At 39.1% G+C, this 25,266-nt stretch overlaps 1 protein-coding gene across 4 annotated transcripts in view; it reads left to right on the top strand.

The window, feature by feature from the left end:
* Positions 1 to 25,266, top strand: part of CDK6 (cyclin dependent kinase 6) — a 234,895-nt gene that overhangs the window by 137,451 nt on the left and 72,178 nt on the right. For all 4 annotated transcript variants that reach the window (XM_004265601.3, XM_033420481.2, XM_004265602.3 and 1 more), the window contains exon 5: positions 24,372 to 24,481. In XM_004265601.3, the coding sequence (XP_004265649.1) occupies positions 24,372 to 24,481 (110 nt within the window). The remainder of the gene's footprint in view (positions 1 to 24,371; positions 24,482 to 25,266) is intronic.

Below are 25,266 nucleotides of genomic sequence, written 5' to 3'. Positions count from 1 at the left end.
CTGAAATTTTAATACACGTTTTCAGAAGCACTTATTAAGACCCAATTATGAGTTGAGAAAAACTAAAGAACAGTATTCTCAAATAGTGTCATTCTTCTAGAGATGGACTTCTAACCACAGGGTACACATACTTGATGATGTTATAGACAGCTGCCTGGTAACACAAAGGCCATGACCTCACCTCCTAATGCTAAGAGAAAATCCTCTCTTATTACTGTCTCATATTTGATTGAATGATTTTCATAAGACTTGTTTTAATAACTTTTGTGCATTGCAGTTACATTTTCTGGTGTTTGTTGTTTTTCACTTTCATCTCCAGAAGTCTTAACCCTTAACCTTAAACACATGTTAGGGATTCATAGACTCTAGATATTAGAATTGCACAATTCATTTCAACACCCCAGGAATTCAGTGTGCTTGTCCGTTCAGTAAAGGGACGACATTATTAATGGTGATCAATGTATAGATACCAAACATTTTTAAATCCACAAAACTTCTTGTAGACCAAAGCATTTGTTAAAATAGACATGAGTCCTCGACATCAGACCAGTTTTTCTCAAAGTAAATCTTATGTCCTGAAAACATTTTGAGGTCTTAAATAATATTACTATTGAATAACATCTTTTGAGTCATCTAGGAAAGACTGTAATAAAACTTACACATATGTGGTAAGTGTTTTTTATGGGATCTTTACATCTTAGCGTTAGGAATAAAAGATTATTAATTCTCCTCCACCGAAATAGTAACAACTGTAATAATAAGTTGAATGTGGTCAGCTTTAACTTAAAACTGGAAAACTCCCTTTCCGTTTCTACAATTGGCCTTTTCTCTTCAGCCGCTTTCTAAGTTGGGCTGTTAGCAATTTAGCCTGTCTTTAATTTTAAGCACCATTCTTCCAGTCCGGAGATCCCTATAGGAAGCCCCACTCTGATAGCCTCGCCTCTCATTGGCTAGCTGGGAAAAGAGCATTTCTGCATAAATTGGATGCTTCCTTCTCCCCGGGAGACCAAATATGCTCATGTTTCACAATCCCCCGGTTTGTAAGCTTGAGTCCATTGCCTGAAGCTGGAAACTTTCACTTTGTAGAGCACAGCACACATCGAAATCCAAATCCAATACCCCTGACGCACCCATGAGTCCGATAGCAGATTGAATACATGTTTCTCAATCCAGTGTTTCTGAGCTGCTCTGACTGAAATCAGAAACCGATGTGCGTGAGAGAGGTATCCTTCAAAGAAAGGTATTTCCTTTGTGCAGCCCCAGTGCACACAGAATCCAAGGGGTTAACCTGAGAGCTGCTTTGAAAACAGAGGCGAAGGTCACTGGCGGCAACAGCAAAGACTTTTAAAGCCTGCCGTCCTGAGCCTTTCACCCTGCCTTTCCCACCCAGGGGATTGTAAACATTGGCTCCCGGCCACCATGTCCCACAGCACAGAACTTCTCTGTGCTTTCAGCATATACATTTATGCTTTTTTATGGAAGCTGAAGCAAAGGCGCGTTCTTGCTGTGAGCACAGAGAACATGTTTCTGGTCAGGGAAAGGAGAGGGATCCTGTCCCCCCTGGAATGTGGAAGCATGCAGATATGCTTATTTAGCGGTGCTTCACATGGAACTTAGCTGCCGCTCTTAGTATGACTTTCTCAAGTCAAAAGAATGTGTAGAATGCTGTCACTTAATCAGAAGCCAGAAGAGCTCTTTTATCTGCCATTTGTTAGTAACTAGCAATATCGCCCTTATCTCTTTGTCCTTTAGCTCAATCCAGTGCCCTCGCATATGAGAACTGGTAACATGAAAGCACTTTTTACCTTGAGCATTGCTTCTTGTTTTTCTTTTTTAAAACTTCAGAGTTCTTTAATCACCAAGAAAGAAGTTGTAGGGTCATTTTTTTTTTTTTGATTTATGTAAAGTTGGCTTAGTCCTAGGACCATTGTTGTTTGGTGATGTTTAAAAGAAACCAGGATGATTCATATATTTACCTGGTCCTTCAAAAGTCTCTTATCCATGTAACTTATAAATAACCTTCACTGATTCAGCTGCATGAAAACAGAATGGAATTTCCAGAAATATTATACGTAGCTTAAATTTCTCCCTCCTCAATGTTTTAATATGTTGTGTGTGGGAGGTTACTATCCTTCCGTCTATTTTAAGTAATTTCATGTAATTTCAGTCATTTGATGTAATAGTTTTTCTCTTCAGTGATTTCTAAAGACACAAACGGAAAACTCATTTTGATCAATCTGTACGTTATAATAGGTCAGGGCAGAAAAAAATATACCCCATACCATTCTTTTGTTTTGTTTGTTTCATTTTGTTTTGTTTTGTTTTTTTGAAGTGACTGTATTTCAGAGGCAGGCATGTAAAGTCTTACCCTTTTCTTCTGAAATGGCTACTCTGAGCACATTTTGGCATCAATTTGGATGCTTGCCTACAGAAAGGTCAGTCACTAAGCATTCCTGTTTGTGTGATGATGCTTGATTCTGAAAAGCCCTACAACAGCCCTACCGCATTGCACAGACATGCAGACAGGACTCTGCTCTAGCCTGTAGCTGCAGCTGATAGGAGGTGTGTGGCTTTGCCTTTTGCCTTTCAGCCGAAATGCCTCTTAAAGGTTCTTCACAGTCTCTTCTGGAATTCCAGTTTTGCTTTATGGAATCACAGAGTCTGTTGTGTACCTATAAATGTCCTTCACGTTTTCCTCTTGATCAAAGTTCCATTTCTCTAAATGTGAAGGTTCTGTGAACAGCATCCCTGACCCGGATGTGTGGGTCCACGGTACCATGTCCAGGTAGTGTCACTGAGCATGTAGAATTTATTTATTCTTGATTCTTGGCTTCCAGGGTTGAAAGGACTTTAGAAGTAATCTGACATGACCTTCGGATTTTATAATTGAGGAAACGAGGGCCCAATGATATAAAATTACTTTTTTTCGAGACAATACACAGAGATTATTTAGGGGTATACCTGGAACTCAAACCCAGATCTCCAAAGCTCAGTCCAGGACTGTTTCTCGTACTCCATCCAGGCTTGTACCCCCTGTACTGTGTGATGAGTTCACTGACGACCAAATATGGGATTAATAAATGCTGATATTCACATCATGGGTGCACCTCAGCAGGTTGAAGTCGGCGTAAGTGATTATGAACAGATGTTTTGTACACTGAGCTGGAAGTAACATGAAGTCTTGGTCACTACTTGTTCCTAAGGCATCTGGGGACTAGCATTTCAACTCTTTAGCTCATCAGCTTGTCACGCCTCAATTTTACTGTGATAAGTTTCTCTCAATTTCTGTAGAATCCTCTTTTTCTCTTGCCTATTTAACAGGTCTTCAAGTAAGGCTGACTCTACATCACTACAGGGAACGCTACATCAAAGCTGACAGTATAACCAAAGCTATACATGGAGGCTTTTATGAGAGCACTAAATGCTTTTATGACTAGATAAGAAAGATTGAATATAACTGTAAAAGCCTCAATCCAAGGACCATAAAAGAAAAGGAATTCTTTTCAACAGGCATCTATTGAATTTACTGTTTTTTAAAAACAAATGTTATATCTACTCATTATGAAAAATAGAAATATTGTTGAAGTACATAAGGATTAATTAATTAATTAATTAGAAAAATACCTATATCAATCAGGAGGCAGGAGTAAATAAAGTTTGAAATATAAATGAACGAATTAGGAAACAAAAAGAGTAAAATGGAAAAATAAACCTAAGAGTTGATCCTTCATAAAGAGTAATACCAAAGACAATCTCCTGGCAAAGCTACTCAAGAAAAAAGAGAGTCCAGTTATGGAGCACACCAGTCACCTTCGCTACTGGCTAGTAGAGCTTTTCAGAGAACTTGGTGGCATACGAGTCCGGATCGGGTAGAATAGGATGGAGTGCTGATCAGGGAACCAGGAGCATCAGGGCTCCCGTGAGCCTGGGTGCCCCCATGTCTCCCTCTGTGTATCTCTTTTCAATAACCTAGGTAAGAAAAACAAATGTCGCTTATCTATATGTTTTAGGTACTCATGCAAGCAACAGAACAGAGAAAATATGTCCTGCAAAAAAGAGTTTGGGACTGAGCAAAACACATTCCTATTATAATTTTCGAATGTCCTGTAAGTCATTCTCAGCAGACCCTGTTTACCCATGACCTCTGTGTAAGGAGTTAAGTGCTAAGTGGTAGGGGTATGCAGTGTTAGGAGACAGATTACGCTTAAGAAGTTTATAGTCTGTTATAATATGGTAAATGTGGTAAAAGTTGCAACTGAAGAGGTACAAGAGGTACCCTGTAAAGAGCAATGACGAAAAAATATCATGGAGGTACCAAAGAGCAAAGTGGGTAAAAATGCCTGGTTTTCATTAATAAAGCTTTTTTCTCATAATACTCCCCATGAGAAAAATCATAGAATGGCTTGTAGCTCCATTAAAAAATGAATTTATTGTAATAGTCACAAAGGATTTGGGTATCTTAAGGTAGAAGCTTCCGTTCTCTTCACAGCTAGCAGCTTCTCAGTCTTAGAAATTGAGGCAGAAATGTACTGCGGTTGGTTTATATGGACTTATCTCTGGAATGAGACTCAGCGGACGGTAGCTCTGGCTCATGAGCAAATGCATTGTTGAAGGTCCTTCCTATTAATGTCAATTAGTTAGATTTTGCTGCGAAATGTGTTTCTTATTGCCAGGGCTTTGAGATGGTGTAGTTCAGACTTTCAGTCCTGTAAGTCTCATGGGAGCAATAGGATGACATCCTTCAGTTTATTCAATGATTTCTTATTATTCTGCTGCATTATATTTCCAGAACTTTAACAATATAGTTAAATCACTTCCCTACATTGGAAATATGTGTCTCTGCACCCAAGTTTTCTTTCTTTTATGTCAAAGGCTTTCTTTACATCTCAGGTCTTCTATTTCTCCTTATATACTTGAGGCTTTCCTTTGAAGAGGTTTACTCCCTCTGCTGGCTCTAACTGTGTAATGAATGAACGCATGTAATAAGTATATTTCTGATGACATAGCTCAGGGATTGCTTGCATATGATGTTCTTTGCCTTAGACTTTTTCCAAAGTGTAAAATTATACTTTAGTTTGGCTCGCTCTAATTCTGGATATAAAATCGCCCAAGAATCTGAGAGATATTTTATATTCCTTTTGAGAACGATATGAAATTCTATGAGACTAGTAGTAATTTGACATTTAAGTAGGTCTGGCGTGCAGATTTATAGTATGTAATATAATAGATGCTCAATAAATATTTATTAATTTCTTGATTGCAGTCACTTTTTTTGTATGCAGACAGATTGTGTGTACTTTATTGTAGGAGTAATAAATCACCCATTCTCTTTAATGAAGTCATCTGTGTTTTCATAGCACTTTCTCCATGCTTTACTGTAGTTCTAACCACACTGTATTACAGTTACTTCTTTTTATATTTGCCTTGCTGGACTGTGAACTCCTTCAGAACAGGCATTGTCTGTTAGTCTTTAGAGTCTCAGTCCCTGTCGTGGTAGGTTGCCCAGTGAATGTTGGTGAACTTCAACATTATACAACTGAAAACTTCCTCCCAAATGGTGTACAACAGCCAGAAAGTTTAAGTAACCAGAATTTTTTCTGCATTCTATTTTTACCATAAAAAGGTTATTGAAAGTAAATGATTTATTCAGAATACCCACTTCCTAAATGTGAACACATGTGTACTAACAGAAATCATATAGTTAATACAGACATAGAAGACCTCCCCACCATCTCCGTTTGTACTATTATATAGTAGTAATCAGTACTATGATGGTTATACCAAAGCCCTGAAGGGTCTTTTTGCAACTTATATTTTGTTTTTGTACCTTCATTTTCAATGCAAAACCAGATTTTCATTTAATGTTGCTTGCTTAAAGCAAGATATACCCGCTCTTATTTATCAAAATGATGTTAGTTAAGAATGTTAAGTTGCATGCAAGCATACATTCCAAATTTATTTGGGGTTATTTGTGCTCCTAACCCTGTACATTGTCATAGACTATTGCTTTTCAAAGCATTTTACAAGGAACCCTAATTCTGTAGGATAGTGACAGGTATTATATGAGGAGGAAAAATCATTCCATGGACAATACTTGGTAAATGTTGAATTAAATAGGTTTCTTTTTTAACTGTAGAACTTCTCAGATCGTTTAATATGTCAGTATGTGAATTTCAAGAGAGTAGATTTAGCATATTCCCAAAGTTGTTTGATTTAGAACTGTTTTTCATGAAACATCTCTGGGCATTATTGTCCTCCAAATTCCCTCTGGGAAACAGGTGTATAGACAATCAGAACTTAACGATATAGCCAAATGGGTTCCTCCCTCATTTTCTCCAAGATACTACCAATATTCATCTCTTACTGGAAATGTCTTTGCTGATAGGAAATAATGATGGAATGATTTGAGGCTGTTTTTGAAGTCAAATGTAAAATTTCACAGATTTTGTATGTTTTCCTCAATAGGCATAACTTTCTGGGCTGAGTGACAATATTCCTTCCCATCTTTTCCACTATACTTTTGCAGTCAGACACTAACGCCCCATAAGTGCAGGAACCGAGGTTCATTCACTAGCACAGAGTGCCCACTGTCAAGTAGCACTTTGCAAATGTTTATCTATCAAATGAAGAAAATAATTTTTACAGTCGTTCGCATTTCTAAACAAAGGAAAATGGTACCACATGTATACTGATTATTGTCCTGCAGTGCACCCCTCACCCCCGAAATAGTTGCCATGGTTCCCCATGTTTAAATTTCATGCCTGGGTGAATGTGAACGCAGGCTCACCACAGATGGAAACGTGGCTACATGACCTCTTCAGAGGGAAATGTGGCAACAGGGGCCAATAGCTTAGGGTTTGCTTCTTAACTAGGCTACAGGAGTATATACTGACAGGGATGGTTCTGTACTTTAGTTTATAATGATGTTTCAGCATTTTGTTCGTAGAGGAAATGTAGTAAAAACCACTGTCCAACAACTTCTAAAGCTTTTATATTATTAACATTTTAACTTAGAATCTTGGCAGAAACATTTCAAAATATTTTTCTGTTTAGTTTCCCTATTCAGTACCCAAATTATCTAAGAACTCTGTATAAATAGTTTGTACACCTCCAGAGAAGGACAAACAGATGCTTAAAGAGTTAGGAATTTGCTAAAGTCAGATGTAGCAGGAGCAAAAGTGAGAAGAGAAGCCTAACGTTTAAAAAATTGTCTTTAAGCTATTGAAGCTTTAAGCTATTAAGCTATACACAAATGATATCATTATTGATTCTGTCATTTCAAAGAGTCTAGTTAGTGCTTTAATAAATCCAGACTATATTATTTTTTGGAACCTTATATTCTTATAAATGAACAGTCAAAAGTATAAGAGGTACCACAACACACTAACTTGACTGGTTGGGAATATCAAGTGGTGGCAAAGTTATGGAGAAACTGGAACTCTGATGCATTCCTAGTGGGAGTACAAAATGGTTCAGCTACTGTACTTGAAAAAACTATTTTGTAGTATCTACTAAATATATGCCTTCCCTCTTAGATAGATAGATAGATAGATAGATAAAGATATCCAAGAGAAATGAGTGCCTGTGTCCAATAAGAGACATACACAAAAATGCTCATAACAGAATGTTCATTCACCATAGCCAAGAACTAGAAACACCCATCAACAGAAAAAAAAAATGCCTAAATAAATTTTGGCATGTTGTCACAATGGAGTACTACACAGCAATGAGAGGGAACAAACTACTGATATGCACAACAAACTACTGATATGAACAAGTTGTTAATAAGACAACTTACTTACTAAGTTGAGGAAAAAAACCAGACACAAAAACTGCATGTTTCCTTTTATATGAGGTTCAAGAAGAACCAGCAGCATTAATCCATGATGATGATAGTCAGAACAGTGGTACAGGAATGGTATTGGCTAGGAAAGGCACACCACCTTCTGTGGTGATGTAAATATCCTATGTCTTGGTCTGAGTGGTGGTTAACTAGGTGTGTACATATGTAAGGGTTGGGGGTAAGGAGATAGAGAAAGAGAAAGGGAGAGGTGACAATAGGTAGCTAAAACTTATTTGCTGTTTATGAGAAATTTCCTCTAAGGTATGATGTATAAATTTGATTCTGCTTCCTTATTTATGAACCTGAAACACCTTTTGTACCTTCAGAATAATCTAAAAACAGATGTATTTTTTTTCTTCCCTGGTTTTGTTTTGTTTTTGTAGTTTGGGAAAAGATTTGCAAGAACCTCTTGGTCATAGGTTGAATGCCTGGTGTGTGGGAGACACTGTACCAGGCTTTGGAGATCCAAAGATAATTAAGGCCCAGTGCTGCCACTGAGTCTTGTCAGGGTGATGGAGGTGGAAGCAGATTCTTATGGTCACATCACACATCAGCAGGGGCTATAAGAGAAGTGTGCTTTGGAAGTACAGAGCAAGGAGCCTCTCTCTTTTAGAATGTTCTGGAAGCCTTCACAGAAGGCACCACTAGGCCCTGCTTCTGTTTTTGCCATGTATCAGGGTCCTTGATATATAAAGCATCTACAACGGTGATTTAAGGCTGCTTTTCAATTACTGAAGAATAATTAAAATATTTTATGTAATCTTCACGTTTCCTTAGATATCATTGTAATCACTTCTTAGACCATTTTTCAAAGCCCTAGCAGTTTCAAGGATAAAAGAAGCTACCTGCGACAGATTTCTAGAAAGCAGCAACATTCTTTGAAATGCTTGTAAATGGAAAAGCAGTCTTTCTTCGAATTAGCTCTGAGGTAAACGCCATTATACCCAAACCGGAGAGTTACTTTTCCTTTCAAGTAGTGTTTGCATATGCAGCTACCACACTGCCCAGAACACACGTACAGCATGAGCTCCTGAACCTAGGTGAGAAGCCTTCTGCTGGTTTTTATGTTCACACATGTATCTCTCCTGATAGCGGATGTACCTAGAAATACTCTGTAGAGTCCTTGGTATTAGTGTGGTTCTTCCTAGAAACTGAGACAGTTTTAAGAGAAGCATCTCAGCTCATCAAGGGCAAATGAATTCTGTACTTTATACGTATTTAAATAACAGAACTATACTCCCTTTCGATGATCCTTCTCCTCGCAGAGAAGATGCAAAGATATTAAAAATTCTGCAAGCATAGAAAAGTGTTTTTTAAAGAAAGAAAGAGAAAATAAAGGGCTAGGACACATGTTACCTATCAGACTCATCTCTTTTTTAGTAATTTCGAAATCAGATCGTAAAATCTAGAATGATGTCATCACATCCATACAATTACACTGGGTCTTCAAACTTGAAAATATCTTATGCCCAGTGATGTGAATTTTTTTTTTTTTTTACTTGAGTTCGACATTATAAAATGGTGGGTGATAGTATCCAGGTGGTCCAAACTGTGTATTTTCCATTCTCCTGTTTCCACAGCTCTAGTCCTCTGTGCATTTTGCTCTTTTATCAAGTTAAGAAGGCACCCTCTTTACATGTGTCTGCGTAAATGGATGAGGGGTGAGTCTGAGGAAGAGTCTAGCTTGGGGAACTGGTTAGAGGGGGATTTCACTTGCAGAGATAGGGAATACAAAGGAAGAACAAGTTTGGGAGGAAGGCCTTTGCCGTGGCCCCAGAGAAGGAATGTTCTGGGGGGGCAGCATGAAGCATGCCTCCGGTGATCACACAGAGCACTGCGGGTAGGGAGGCCTTCCCGGCCCGCCACCCGTGACCCTGAGTCCTCAACCAGTGACATCTTGGTGAAATCCTTTGGGGTATTATTATCCTGGAAAAAACATTTCTTTTGTTCCTGTCAGTTCTTCTGTTTAACTTACATTGCTATGGAAATGATTGTTTCTTTTTTTTGGGGGGGGGGTGTTTGTTTTTTGTCTTTGGCGCTCAGCGTGGCTTATAGGATCTTAGTTCCCTGATCAGGGATCGAACCCCAGCCCACAGCAGTGAAGGCGCCAAGTCCTAACCACTGCACCACCAGGGAATTCCTGGAAATGACTGTTTTAGAAATACAGACATTTAAAATTGTAATTAGGCATAAGACCAAAAAAATAAAAAAAGAGCCAGTTATTCAGTCTCCACAGTGAGGAGAGTCAATCTGAATCAGATAAACCCTGTTTCAAATCTTGGTTCTACCATTTACTAGCTGATTGGGTCTTGAACAAGTTGCTTAACTTCTGGAGTCTCAGCTTCCTTATCTTTAAAAATAGAGTCACTGCAGGAAAAAAGACACAGACGTAGAGAATGGACTTGGGGACACGGGGAGGGGAAAGGGGAAGCTAGGATGAACTCAGAGAGTGGCATGGACATATATACGCTACCAAATGTAAAATAGATAGCTAGTGGGAAACAGCTGCATTGCACAGGGAGATCAGCTCCATGCTTTGTGACCACCTAGAGGGGTGGGATAGGGAGGGTGGGAGGGAGACGCAAGAGGGAGGGGATATGAGGATATATGTATACGTATAGATGATTCACTTTGTTATAACGCAGAAACTAACACACCATTGTAAAGCAATTATATTCCAATAAAGATGTTAAAAAAAAAATAGAGTCACTGATACTCACTTTATACCACTAAACTGAAGATGCTATAAGGGGACAGATGAAGTCCATCCAGCACAGTACTTTACATCTTCTGTGCCTTACAGATGTTTTCTTTCCCTCCTTCTCTAGCCCACCTCTTTAACCTCTAGATGGGATAAAAGTGAAAAATTTTTAGAGAAGAGATCACAAAATAACACAAAACCCCACAACAATCCATGTGACATTTAACAGTTCTTCTTGTCAGAAAATGCTTCCTTCTTTCCAACCAGAATTCCTAATGTTGCAGTCTAAGTCCTCTCCGTTGTGGCCTTCTCCTATTTTGTTTGCAGTTTTAATCTTGCTAAACAAACAGCATGAAACATCCTAATCTTCAGGAGCATATTTTCTTTAGTTCTTACCTTTAATAGCTAAAGCACAAAATATAGTGGGAGCTCCAGAATCCTCTGTAGACCTTACCTTCATTTCTGGTCACCCAGATTGATTAGTTAGCATGTATCTCTGTGTACCTTCTAGATGAAGATGTGTTAAGTAGAAACTTTGGGGAGAGTGGGTATTGCAGAATGAACTGTACCTTGGTAGCTCCTTCCAGCTGAGGAACTCCAAATCCTTCCCATTTAAGGAAAGTAGTGCCCACATATTTTAAGATGTTGAAGAATGTTTGAGCCTGCACTTCGGTTCTAAAACTCTGCTTCCATTTCCCTCATCACTTGTACTAACCAAATAAGTTGCAAGTGTTCATTTAATAGTTTACATGCAGCCTGTGTAAGGATGAACATAGTAACCAAGGAGGAAGAAGGCATGGACTTTAGAGACATTCAGCTGTTTTCATCATAAAAAGTCAATTTGTAAATTCTCTTCCAAGTCTTGAGTGATGATGTGGCCTCCCAAAGCATATAGATTTTCTTAAGAGTTAAAAAAACAACTTTTAAAAGGAAACAATGAGCTCTACAGCCTGCCATATCCTGTGTTCAGAATAATTTTCATTTCTATTTATCTGTGAAGGTTGAAGGAATGTCTACAAATATTTGCTTGGTTTCTATGGTGAAGGCAGAGAGAGATCAAGTGTGTGATTGTTCAGTGTCAAAATCAAAACTACACTATACTGTACTTCTAAAAAGAGAGTTTGTTACTTGAAACATAATAGACATTTAGCAAGTGGTAACTATTTTAAGTTTCACAAGTTCAGGATGAAATTTAAACAATATGGCCTGAAGGAAAACATGGGCCCTTCAAGCATTTTAAAGCTTCACTTTTCGAAAATAAAATGGTCCTCACACTTTATTAAAAAGTCATCTGTTGATTAAAGATAATGTTGGTGGACTCTCAGGATGCCTTGTGTGGGTATGGGGGCATGACCATTGGTCTGTAAATTTCTACTATACTAGAAACCCCTGCATCCTGCCCTAGGTTATCCCTCCTAAATCTGTAACCCTCCATTCTGCTGTCTTCTGGCTATGCATACAGTTTTGGAGCAGACGCAATGCTTTGCCAGGTGCTGGGGATGAAAAGTCTGCTTAGAAACAGTCTCTACTCTCAAAGGGCTGATTTTAGGTCTAGTAGGCAGTAAGTACACAGTGAATGGGATACAGTGTGATAAGCGCTATGTTTCCATGTAATTGGGAGGACTAGGCAGGGCAAGATTCACAAGAATTAAGAATGGGGTGTTGAGAGGACATTCCAGAGAAAGGTCTCAGTGTATGAGAAGGCCACGAGGCATGACACAGCATGCATGTTTGTACAACCATAAAGCCTCTGAGCGGGTTGAGGAAGCTTTCCCGTGAAGGAGGAACAGGCAATAAAGCCAGAGAGAGGGTGGGAGCCAGATCATGAGGGTGCCGTGGGTCAGCTGCACTTGAACTTGACCCTGAAAGCTCTCAAGGATGGTTAAAGGATTTTAAGCAGGTATGGAGTGAGCACAGCTGCAGATATAGTAGAGAGGACAGAGTAGAAGGAGGCAGACTAGTAGGAAGAGACCCCAGAGGAAGCTGTTGGGCCTGCAGGAGAGGACAGGCTCATGGTGGAACTGTCAGGATCTGGTGATTTCCCTGATAGCGGGGGTGAGTGGGAACCTGGGTAGGTGGTGATTTTGCTGTCAGAGAGAGGGTATCTAAGAGGAGAAGCATGTTTCAGAGGAAAGACAAAGCGTGCATTTTGGAATTGAAGGACCTATGGGAGTACTGAGTGGTGATATCCAGGAGACGGTTGGATATGTGTGTCACATACTCTACAGAGTATGGACTTGAGGGTTATCCACAAACGATGCTCCCCAGGAATTGTGCATCACGTAAGAAAAGCAGCGGCCTGAGGATATAGCCTTAGAGAAACAATTATTTAAGGGACTGATTGGGGAAGAGACCACCAAGGAGTTACTGGAAAGTCACTAGGACAGGACCCCAGCATTCTGCACTTATATCACTACACAGACCCAACACACCCACCCCAGCTTCTGCTTCAGCCAGCTGATTTGACTTGCTGCTTTTCTAGTTTGTGACCACCCATCCAGGACTAACAGGGTACCTCTCATAGAGTGGGCACTCACATGATGAACTGAAGTTCATTTGGACCTTTAAAGGCTTGGTGTCTAGAGTAACACCTTTTTTAGGTAGATCTGCTTAGACATTAACAAAATGAGAGAGAGGTGTAAGGCTCAGAAAGAGATGGTAAGTGCCACGGATACCATGAAAGGTCAGAGCCTGGATCCTTGAACTCCACCTTCATTCATCCTTCAGTGGGTCATTATCATACCCCCTTGGACACAGGATGCAGGCCTCTGTCTGCTGAGTACCTCTTCCCCAGAGATTCCCTTCATCTCTATCTCAGCTTATTTTCCCTCTGCCATTGCTCTTTGAGTCTTCTTATACATCCTCTGATCAAATCAGGTTCAGCCTCACCTCCCTCCACAGATCCAGTTCCTTTTTTAAAAATTCATGATTACTGAAAGGTCCTCAATTATTACTAGACATTGTAGTCCCCATATTCTCCAGACTAGAGGACTGCCTCTGTCCACCATCAGCACTGCCCCCAGGAGTTAGTTCCCTGTGGTTCATTCATGTATCCAATCATCAGATAATTGGTGAGCACCCTCCATGCATGACACTATATATATACTGTGGCTGGTGAATTGAATGACTGTAATGGAAAATAGAAAGGGTCAAGAGCTATAAAAGTAGAGCAGAAGTTCAGGGGCGAGCGATCACTTCTAGCTGAGAGATCAGGAAAGGCTTCCTGGAGGAAGTGAGAATTCAGAACAGCAGACACTCAAATAAAGAATGTCCCACAGAGAGAACCACAGAAGCAGTGGCCAGGTAGCTGGAAATCAGCACATCTAAGTGGGAGCCAGTGGCCCCAGGAGAGTCTGCACAGCTGAGGTTCTGGAAAGACAGACAGCCTTCCTGCTGGTAGATGCACAGCAGAGGCCATGATCGTAATTGGCTCAGTGCTGAGAATCTCATTTTTGTGTAGACTTCGGCCATTTTTTGTCGTGTATCAAAACATCTTTTTCTGGCCTTTAGGTCAGAAAATGCATCCAGTTGAGGTGACTCCATTATTATTTGTTGCCAAGTACTTTGTGTGTTAACTTTTATTGGTATTTAACTCTTTTAATAGTTCCCATTTAACTGGCTTATAATGACAAGACTGTGCTGGGAAGAATTAAAATTCTGATTGTTTGTGATATCTTAATTTAAATGTCTGATTTTAAAGAATTGAATTTTGAGACCCTTTAGGAAAAGTCAGTGAAATTACCACAAATTTTTTTTTTCTTAATTTATTTTTGGCTGCATTGGGTCTTCGTTGCTGCACATGGGCTTTCTCTAGTTGCAGCGAGCAGGGGCTACTCTTTGTTGCATTGTGTGGGCTTCTCATTGTGGTGGCTTCTCTTGCTGTGGAGCACGGGCTCTAGGCGCGTGGGCTTCAGTAGTTGCGGGCTCAGTAGTTGTGGCTCACGGGCTTAGTTGCTCCGCGGCATGTGGGATATTCCCGGACCGGGGCTCGAACCTGTGTCCCCTGCATTGGCAGGCAGATTCTTAACCACTGCGCCACCAGGGAAGCCCCCTACCACCACCAGTTTTGATTTTCACTTTGCAAAAGCATAGAAGTCTTCTGGAGGGAAGGAACATACTAGAGAGTTTTATACTGGTGTGAAGCAAATAAACAGCTTAGAGAACAGCTTAGAAAGCCTTCACTTTGACAATATAAAAATCCTGAGTTATTCCATATTTCTCAGAAATCATTACAGAAGTTTACATTTGAGACTTGTTGAAGTCAGCCCCAGAAGAAGATTCACCACACTGGTCCCCCCCATAAGTAGTCACTAAACCAAAGGTCAGGCAAGGATGTCTTGGTTCTGTACAGTATATGCATTTTTAAAATCTTCACTACCATTGCCACATCATTTAGGGCCTCTTAGAATGCTAACAGAAATCACCTTATAGATTATCCAGTCTAAATGTCCTCTTTGACAGATGTGAAAGCTGAGAAAAAGTCGCCACCCACACTCGTTTCTTCATCTGCAAACTGGATGTGTTAGTCAGGGTCCCAACAGGAAATAGATGGCACACTCAAAATAAGACACTTCAGGGAAGGTTTGTTTACAGAGACACGATTTACAAAGAAGTGGATTCAGGGGAAGCCCAGCGAATGGTACTAACTTGAGTCTTAGTTGCATCAGACTGTTACCATTCCCAGGCTTGAAGCGAAGATAGGGTGCAGCTACTGGAATTGGGTAGAGTGGGCTGCCCGGGATGGACATTGACTTTGTGATGGCAGCACTGCCAGCTCTGGACAACCTTGCTGGGAGGAAATCAAGGTGTTAAAGACTCAGCCTCACTCTTCTCCTTCTCTCCAGACTCCTGCCTAGGCTTCCCATTGGCCAAACCCAGTAGGAAGCTGGGGGCAAATGATAGATACAGATCCACCTGTGAGCACTGGGCCCATCCAGAGAGGCAAAAGAAAGATAACCAGCACAATGTGCATACCATGCTTTTCTGCTCTTGAAGCATGTAGCCATAGAATAAGGATGACTCAGATAACATCTACTAAGGTTTTCAGGATCTTGGTGAAAGGGTACATGAATAAAAGGCTGTAAAATCTAATATTAAGTAAGAATGCTTTACTCTGACATGTATTTTGAGTCAGAGTTGGCCTTGGCTCTACTTTATCTTATACTGTTATTGAACTGTTTCAAAAAAAATGTGAATAGAGATCAAAGCAGTTTAAACAGATACGTCCACTTGTGTAAATATCCTTGAACTCCCCCATCTTCCGCTCCCCCTCCTGTTGCCAAATCCATTCAGCACCTCTAGAGGCTGTTAATACATGTAATGATTGTAATAAACATAGTATTTGCTTTGGTTCCAGCTGGCTCCAACCACCAAACTCTGTCCATAGCTCCTATTGTTAACTTTGCTTAGTAGACAACTGCATTGTTACCATTAGAAGCCACCTTTGTCATAGATTTCTAAGTGTTGATCTTTATACATTGTATTCATTGTTTCCTTCAACATCTTTTGACAGTTACATTTTGTGTTTAAGGATATGTAGAATTATTAAACTTAGAGAACATGTAAGTAGAAGTTAATTGATTACATTGTTGAAAATGTTCCATATTACTTCATGCACTAAAACCTTGAAACATTTTTATCAGTTTTGCCTATTCTTATAAAACCTCCAATTAAAAACCAATAAATCTTCTTACCTGTGACTTAACTGGTTTTAAGTTAGGCAGTCTTCCATCAGAAGTTTTCAGAGGTACAGAACTATAATAGTTCCTAAGGAAACAATTTATATTTTACTGTGTGGGAAATTTGTTCTCAAAAACTTGGAAATTACAGAAATTGTCATTATTTGAGATATTTTAAATTACAGTGACTTAAAGTAAGGATTGAGGGACTCTGGGTTAGAGAATGGACCAGCCACATAAATTAGCAAGTTAAAACTGGGGAAGCTCTTGATACATGAGATAATATTATATACATAGGGAACAACTATTAGATTTATGTATACTGCAAAAGGCAGTAATTTGTTATTTTAAATGTAGGCTCTAGGCAGTGTTGAGGTTATTTTCTTGGAGAATTAACTAGAAATGTACAATTCATACTTACTTTGGAATTGAAGCACATTGAATTCTACAAGGGTTAAACCAAAAAAAGATTTCTCTTTAGACAAACGCTGATAGTTCAAATAGAGTATAAACATAAACCTAATAAATGAATCTAATTCCTCTCACCTTGTTACAATGATTTACACATAAACCAAGCAAAACTCTTAGGGATACGAAAGAGATTTTTAAATCTTAATTTTCATTGAAGTTATCAAATGGGAATTTGATGAATACATGTCACACCATACAGAGCACTGTTGTGGTTCAGAAGTAAGTTTTGAAGTTATAGAAACCTTTTTCTTAAACCTTTTTTTAAGGAAATCATTTAACCCCAAAGGATAGTTGCATTTTTGAGATTTGTAATCTCTTTTAAAAGTTCACGTTAAAATATTTCAAAGTAAATTTAAATTCTTTTTCTGTTGGTTCTTTAATTACAACCTGTATGTTTGCCTGTTGATTTGTGGATGTTTGGAATACTGAATGAAAGGTGCCAGGTTGGATGTTGAGGAAGGAGCACAAGGTTGAAATCAGCCCCAGGGAGAATCCCAGCTCTTCCAACGCGTCAGCTCCATGACCCTGGCTAAATTACCCAACCTCTCTGAAATTGTTTTCTCAGCTATAAAATGTGCTTACCGACAGCAGCTGACTGATCTTGTGCCTCTGAAATTGTCGTCCAGCCCCTCCTTTCCTTTCCACTTGCCACCTCCCACACTGCCATGTTTCCACGACAACTGTCCACTTAAAGCTTGATGTCTATGTGTAGAATCCTGGCAGACATTTTTGTATGCATAAATGATTATTATATTTACACTGACACGTAATCTGTTAATAAAAATTGGAAAATATTTTGTACTGCTCCAAAACTTCTCTATTCACTTAACAGTGAATCATGGACATCTTTTTATGTGAGCAGCAATGAGCAGGATGAGAACTAGCTCATCTTTTTTGATGGCTGAATAATATTCCCCTATTGGGAATTACTGTGGAGTAAACATTCTTGTGAATACCTCTTTGTATACTAGTCTGAATATTTCTATAGGATAAATTCCCATGAATGGAACTCTGCTTCAGAGACATGGGGACTGTTAATTTCATAGATACCACCAGACTGTCCTCTAAAAAGATTGTGCCAATTTGCAATTTAAAACATACAGGGTTCCCATGAATTTATGGTTACCAGGGGGAAGGTGGGGGGAAGGGATAGATTGGGAGCTTGGGATTGACGTGTACACACTGCTGTATTTAAAATAGGTAACCAGGGGCTTCCCTGGTGGCGCAGTGGTTAAGAATCTGCCTGCCAATGCAGGGGACATGGGTTCGAGCTGCAACTAGAGAAAGCCTGCATGCAGCAACGAAGACCCAACGCAGATGAAAAATAAATAAATTAAATAAATTTTTTAAAAGTTAAAAAAAATAAAATAGATAACCAACAGAGACCTACTGTATAGCACAGGGAACACCGGTAAATATTCTGTAATAACCTAAATGGGAAAAGAATTTGAAAACGAGTAGATACATGTATATGTATAACTGAATCACTTTGCTGTACACTTGAAACTAACACGGCATTGTGAATGAACTATACTCCAATGTAAAATAAAAATTATAAATAAATAAAATAAAACTTACAGGTTCCCATACCATGACCAACCCTGAATAGTGTCATTCTGTCCTTTCTGCCAATCAGGCAAAAATGATACCCTCTTATTGTGATGGCTTCCTTCCTTTCTTCCTTCCTTCCTTTCTTTCCTTCTCTCCTTCCTTTCTTTTCTTCCTTTCTTTTTATGAGATTGAGTATCTTTGATAGTTTTTTCTTCTTTTGAATTGTCTTTTCATATTTTTTTATCCATTTTTCTGTTGTATTGTTTTATTGATGTAATTTGTTTTAGATGTTTTCTCCCAGGTTGTCATTTATCCTTTCCTTTACTGTATTTACAGTGTTTGGTGAAGAAAATTTCTGGGTTTTTTGGTTTGTTTTTTGTTTTTGCTTTTTAAAATATATTTATTTACTTATTTATTTTTGGCTGTGTTGGGTCTTCGTTGCTGCCCACAGGCTTTCTCTAGTTGCGGCGAGCGGGGGTGCGCGGGCTTCTCATTGTGGTGGCTTCTCTTGTTGCGGAGCTCGGGCTCTAGGCACGCAGACTTCACTAGTTGTGACTCGCGGGCTCTAGAGCGCAGGCTTAGTAGTTGTGGTGCACCAGCTTGGTTGCTCCGCAACATGTGGGATCTTCCCAGACCAGGGCTCGAACCCGTGTCCCCTGCATTGGCAGGTGGATTCTTAACCACTGTGCCACCAGGGAAGTCCAGGATTTCAGTTTTAAATAGCTGGATCTATAAATCTTTTCATCTCAAGCTTCTAGATTTCCCGTGATGCTGAAAAAGGCCTCCACATCCCAAGGTCCTCTTATGTTTTCTTCGAATACATTTTTCTAGCTCTCCTTACATTTAGATCTTGCATCTATACAGTTTCTTCTTATACATGGTGTAAACTAGAGATCAAACTTATTTTCCTCCAAATGAGTGGCCAGTTGTCTTGCTTTCACATATTCTAGTGCATTTTCTCTCTAAGATGAAAGAGAGACCACCTATAAGAATATCTTATAAATATCTTGTAAATATCACCTTGTAAATCAGTATCTCATTATCTTGCTGGACTCTATTCTTTTTTTTTTTTTTTTGTGGTATGCAGGCCTCTCACTGCTGCGGCCTCTCCTGTTGCGGAGCACAGGCTCCAGACGTGCAGGTCCAGGGGCCATGGCTCACGGGCCCAGCCGCTCCGTGGCATGTGGGATCCTCCCGAACCGGGGCACGAACCCATGTCCCCTGCATCGGCAGGCGGACTCGCAACCACTGTGCCACCAGGGAAGCCCCCTATTCTTTTTTTTTTTTTTAATCTGTTAGCACCTACTATTTTATTTGCTGTATCTTAGATTATATTTTGGTGACAGAGGACAAATCCCCTGCATCCTTATTTCTCAAACTATTTTTGGCTCTTCTTAAGTGTTACTCTGCCAGAGGCACCTGATTGTCAAAGTTAACTTACTCCCCCAAATCACTGGATTGTCTTAAATTTTTGTGTTAATACAGGAATAATGATTATCTTTATGATATGGCTTTTTCCCATCTTAGTCTTGGTCTGTCTCACCATTTATTTAGATTTTATTTTATGTTCTTCAATAATAGTATATCATTTTATTTATATAGATCTTGCTGTTTTTTAATTCCTCAGTGTTTCACATTTTTTTTGTTACTATATGAATGGGATCCTTTTTTCCATTATGTTTTGTAACTGATTTACTAGCATTTGTGTATTTACTTTGTATCTTATGTCTACCATCATCTAAATTTTTATTATCTGAATAATATTTTTTGTAATAAATTTTATTTTCTAAAACATAAGGCCAATGTGTATAAGGCAGAAACCCTTAGAAGTACAAGGAGATTCTGGGGGAAGGAAAACACAAACTCAATTCTCTTTCAAAGTTTGACAAATAAAGTATAGAAAAATATAAGTAAGGATCTGTATGAGACAAACTCTGTTTAATAAAGAACTTTACTCTTAAAAGAGAGTATTCTCCTTATACCCTACAGAACAAAAGCCAGTTATGTGCATAGTCATAAAGAAAAGAAATTCTAGGGACTTCCCTGTTGGTCCAGTGGTAAAGAATCCACCTTGCAACGCAGGGGACGCTGGGTTCGATCCCTGGTCAGGGAACTAAGATCCCACATGCTGCTGGGCAACTAAGCCCGAGCGCCACAACTACTGAGCTCGCGCGCCTCAGCTAGAGAGCCTGCGTGCTGCAAACTACAGAGCCCACTCGCCCTGGAGCCTGCACACCACGACTAGAGAGAAGCCCGTGCACCACAACGAAGAGCCCGCATGCCTCAATGAAGATCCCTCATGCCGCAACTAAGACTCAACGCAGCCAAAAATAAAATAAATAATAAATAAATCTTCTTTAAAAAAAAGAAAAATTCTACAGGTTACATTCTCTGGCTATGATGAAATAAGACTAGAAATACAGCAGCTAACAGTTAACCATAAATAATCTGATCATATGGAAATTTTAAAACTCTTTTCTAAATAATGCTTCAAATTAGTTTATTCTTGGATTAAAGAGAAAATTAAAGGTAAATTACATATTATTTAAAGCTGAACAAAAATGAAGACGGTTTATTTAATAATATATAACTAAATGTTCTATCATTAACCAAAACTAAAATAATAAATTACCCAAGTTTCAACTCAGAAATAAATTTAAAAAAACAAAGAAACTAAGAGGGGGGATTTAAAAAGATAAAAGTAGACGTCAACAAATTATTAAATAAAACAATCCTCCCAAAATAGAAATAAATCTTGAAGTCAGTTTCTTTTAAATAAATAATATAGCTAAACTCCTGACAAACCTGATTGATATAAAGAGAAATATTTTTTCTTTCTCAGAAAACCAAGAAAATAGATGAGATTAAAATAATTACAAGAAATACTGTGTACAAATTTAAGCCAATACATTTTAAAATCTAGATTAAAGAGTTTCATTGGGAAATTCCTTATTATTACCAGAATTGACTCAAAAAGTAGTTGAAACCTGAACAGACTAACTACCAATAAGAAATTCACGAGATTGTTAAAGACATAATGCTAGAAAAGATCCAGATCCAGATGGTTTTATGAGTCCTTTCAAAGGACTGATTATTATGTCATTTATAATATTCCAGAATATAGAAAAGGATGGAAAGTCTGGATATCCTTAATACAAACCTGAAAAATTACACACAAAAAAACTATAGATCAGTCTCATTCATCAGTATAAGTTTATGTCCTAAAATAAACATTAACAAATAGAATCCAAAGATCTAGTAAAAGAATAATAAACCATGATTAGGAATGATTTATTCCAAGAAGGGAAGGTGGTACAATATTGGGAAATCTATTAATGTAATTAATATATCATTAATAGAATAAAAGAGTGATCAAATGGTCATTATTAATAGACATTTTAAAAAACATTTGAGGGGCTTCCCTGGTGGCGCAGTGGTTGAGAGTCCGCCTGCCAATGCAGGGGAGGTGGGTTCGTGCCCCGGTCCGGGAGGATCCCGTATGCCGCGGAGCAGCTGGGCCCGTGGGCCATGGCCACTGGGCCTGCGCGTCCGGAGCCTGTGCTCCGCAGTGGGAGAGGCCACAACAGTGAGAGGCCCGCGTACCGCAAAAAAAAAAAAGCATTTGATAAAAATCTGTTACCCATTTTGAGTGGTCACTAAATTTTAAAAGGAATAGAAGGAAACTTCTTTAATATATCAATATTTTTCTTATTATTTTTGTTGTCTAAACATTTATTTGATGATCATAAGTATCACTGATTAAAGTATTGAAAATGAAGATAGTGCTACCTAAGGTGTTTTAGAAAGGGTAATCAATCAGAAATCACAGACTCTTTAGAACAGCTTAAAATAATGCTGTATTTGGATTAAACTTTTCATCTCATATGATGTTAGACTTTATTTCGAACTGAAGTGAGAAGATAAGTATGTGATCTCACAATATCTGTGTATGTCTGTAAACCACTGGAGTGGAACTTTATGGACAGTTTGCCCCTGCACTTTGGTATACAGTGTATTAGAGAAATAGGGAAATGTTCCACCAGCTAGAAATATTGGTAAAGCAGAAATAAATTATTTAACTAAAAACTAGCGCCCAGAATTGGACACTCTTCTTAACAAAAGTAGTGAGTATCTTCTTTTTGGGGGTTGACTGGTAATTGAATTTTGCCCACTTATCTTCTAGGAATGATTGCCTTAAAATCATCAATTTGGTATTTGTTAAAACACAGTTGTTACGTGCGCAGTATTATGATGGGCATTTACAGGCATAATGATGGATGAAATTGGGTCCATGCCCTCTGGAAGGACCCATATTATGAACTATTTTACAAAGTATGATTTTTAGGTGGCAGGTGGTTCAGGGAGGTGATGATGTCAAAACTGAGCTTTGTAGGGTAAGCAGAATTTCAGCCTGTGAAGGAGAAAGTAGAGCTTCCCAAACTAGAACAGTGTCAACAAAAGCATGGAGGCAGGAACTGGAGGATAAGTTTGTATAATTGAGTGGTTCTCAAACCTAGCCAAGGGTTAGGGTTACCTAAAGTTTAAACAAAAAAAAAAAGAAGAAGAAGAAGAAAAGAAGAAGAAGAATTTCAATGGACCCACCCATGGAGATCTAATTCAGTTAGGGGCAAGATAAGGGCCCAGACACATGTGTTTTTCTAAAAGCCCCATGGATGATTCTGATGTATAGTCAGGGTTGAGAGCCAGTAGTGTGGTCTCGTGCGGGAAGGATATGGAGGTACTTTATGATCACTCACAATCCTGTGAGTTGACTGGACTCAACTGGGCAGTTCTTCTGCTCCATGTGACATTGGCAGGGGCACAGTCACCTGGGGGACCAGTCAGGATGGAATGTCCAAAATGGCTAACTCACACGGCCTTGCAGCTGAGAGCTCAGCTGGGGCTGTCAATTGGAACATCTTTGTGGGCTTCTCATTGCATAGCAGCTGGGTTCCAAGAGGAAGCATCTCAAGAGCAAGCATTCAAAAAGGCCCAGGCAACCAGACTTCCTATGACCTATAGCTTTGGTAGTCTCAGATGTTACTTCCACCATATTCTGTTGGTCAAGCAAGTCACTAAGGCCAACTCAGATTCAATGGAAAGTGAACTAAACTCCAATCCTTGATGAGAGGAGTGTGCATATAAGGAAAGAAGGAAATTGATGGCAACCATTTTTTTTTGAGAATTGCTACTGCAGTCTTTAGGCACTAAGTACTATAGCATCAAAGTACATAAACAGAATTTCAGGAAATTTAGACATCAGTGAAAGTACAATTAAGTAAGACAATAAGTAATGATAAAAGGAATCTGAATAATATAAAATGCTTATGTAATAGATTTATGTATTGAATTCCTTTATATACCTTCATTTCAGACATCCATAGAATTTCTGCTCCCCACAAAAAAGAGGCATTTGAACCCCTATATACTCTTATAAATGTGGAGCCTTAATGATATGGTTGTGTTTGTTTTATCTATTATTATACAGTGCTCAGTATTAAATGGGGTTCTTCCCATGTTGGAATCTCTTCCTCTGGATGACTTTTTACACATGGTATAAACAATTGGGTTATACATTCTCTCTCAAGTTCTTCTTCATGTTTTGTTTTCTGGAAAGAGTGGCATTGAAGGGGGCTTTATTTTGATTCCCCACAGTCTCACGATAAGAGTAGTTTTGACTTGTTCGGGTGCTTTGTAGACTTCAAGGTCACCATCCAGCAGCCACTGGAATAATCTTCCAATTTCCCCAAATTGCTGACGTGGGAATTGAGCTGCAATCGTTGCCATCATCTGTTTTCCATGTATTGTTTTTTAAAGCCCCTTAAGAAAGAAAGAATTGTTTTAAGGTAAGGGTTTGTTTAAGTCTTTGCTTTTGCTTTCTGAAACTCAGTTATTTTATCAGACTAATAAGACACCCAGAGTCCGAGGTGAGAACCCAGGTGGTGGGGGTGATGTAATTTCCTGGCCTGTCAGTGATGAGTCCTGGTTACTTATTGCTTCTGTCTGTGTCCCCCATGTGATTTGAGGAGTTCTTTCCGAGCTGAGTCTTGGCATTAAACCACCCAGGGTGAGAGTCAAGCAAACAACCGTCCCCCTCAGTAACTCTCCACTCCGTTTGCCGTTGCAGGTCGTCACGCTGTGGTACAGAGCTCCAGAAGTCTTGCTTCAGTCCAGCTACGCCACCCCTGTGGACCTCTGGAGTGTTGGTTGCATATTTGCAGAAATGTTTCGTAGAAAGTAAGAAATATCTTTTGTTTCACTCTGTCTCCTTTGGAAAGAAACGTTTCGGGTCTTGGATAATTTAAGTGGCAGCCTAGCATCCCTGTTTCAAGTAGGAACATGGTATCCAGCTCCACCTGCCTGCGGCTCCCACTTCCAAGCATGTCCTGAAACTGCCTTCTCAGTCCTTACAATGTAGTTGGGTGTGGTTGTAGCTTCCGGCTCTTGGAAACTCTGTTTGGAAGGGAACACTCCAGTGTTCATACAATTTATTTTGTTTTTGTTGGCGATGAGAGGATGTGGCAAACATGAAGCGCATTATGGTTTTTTTGTGTGAGGAAACATCCTCAAGGTGGACTTTTCCACAAGAAGAGGACCAGGGCTGTTAAGTATATGGAAATTTTGATGGTGGGTTGAAAAAACAAAATGTTTAGACTGAAAAGGCACAGGCAAGAAAGATGTCTGCGCCATTTCAGAATACTTTAAATGCTGTCATGAAGAGGAGAGGTTAGACATATTCAGGCACTATAGAGAGCAGAACCAAAGATATTAAAATTACAGAAATAAAGATTTTTGCTCAAAGGCAAAAAAAAATCTAATGATTAGAGTTATCTGAAGAGAAGATCAGGGTTCATGAAAATAGTGCTTTCTCAATGGGTGTCCAAGAAGAGACTGGACCACTACACACTGTAGATGTTTTCAGTGGCATTCCTAGAATGGGTGGGTGGGCTAGATGACCTCCAGGGCCCCTCTGAGTCTGCAAGTCTGTGGTTCATTTGTTTGATTTTCAGGTCATAAGAAAT

This window comes from Orcinus orca, chromosome 9 (genome assembly GCF_937001465.1).
Source record: "Orcinus orca chromosome 9, mOrcOrc1.1, whole genome shotgun sequence".
In the NCBI taxonomy this organism is placed as follows: Eukaryota; Metazoa; Chordata; class Mammalia; order Artiodactyla; family Delphinidae; genus Orcinus; species Orcinus orca.
Note: the sequence above shows the minus strand (reverse complement) of the source record. Positions and strands in the feature narration are given on the sequence as shown.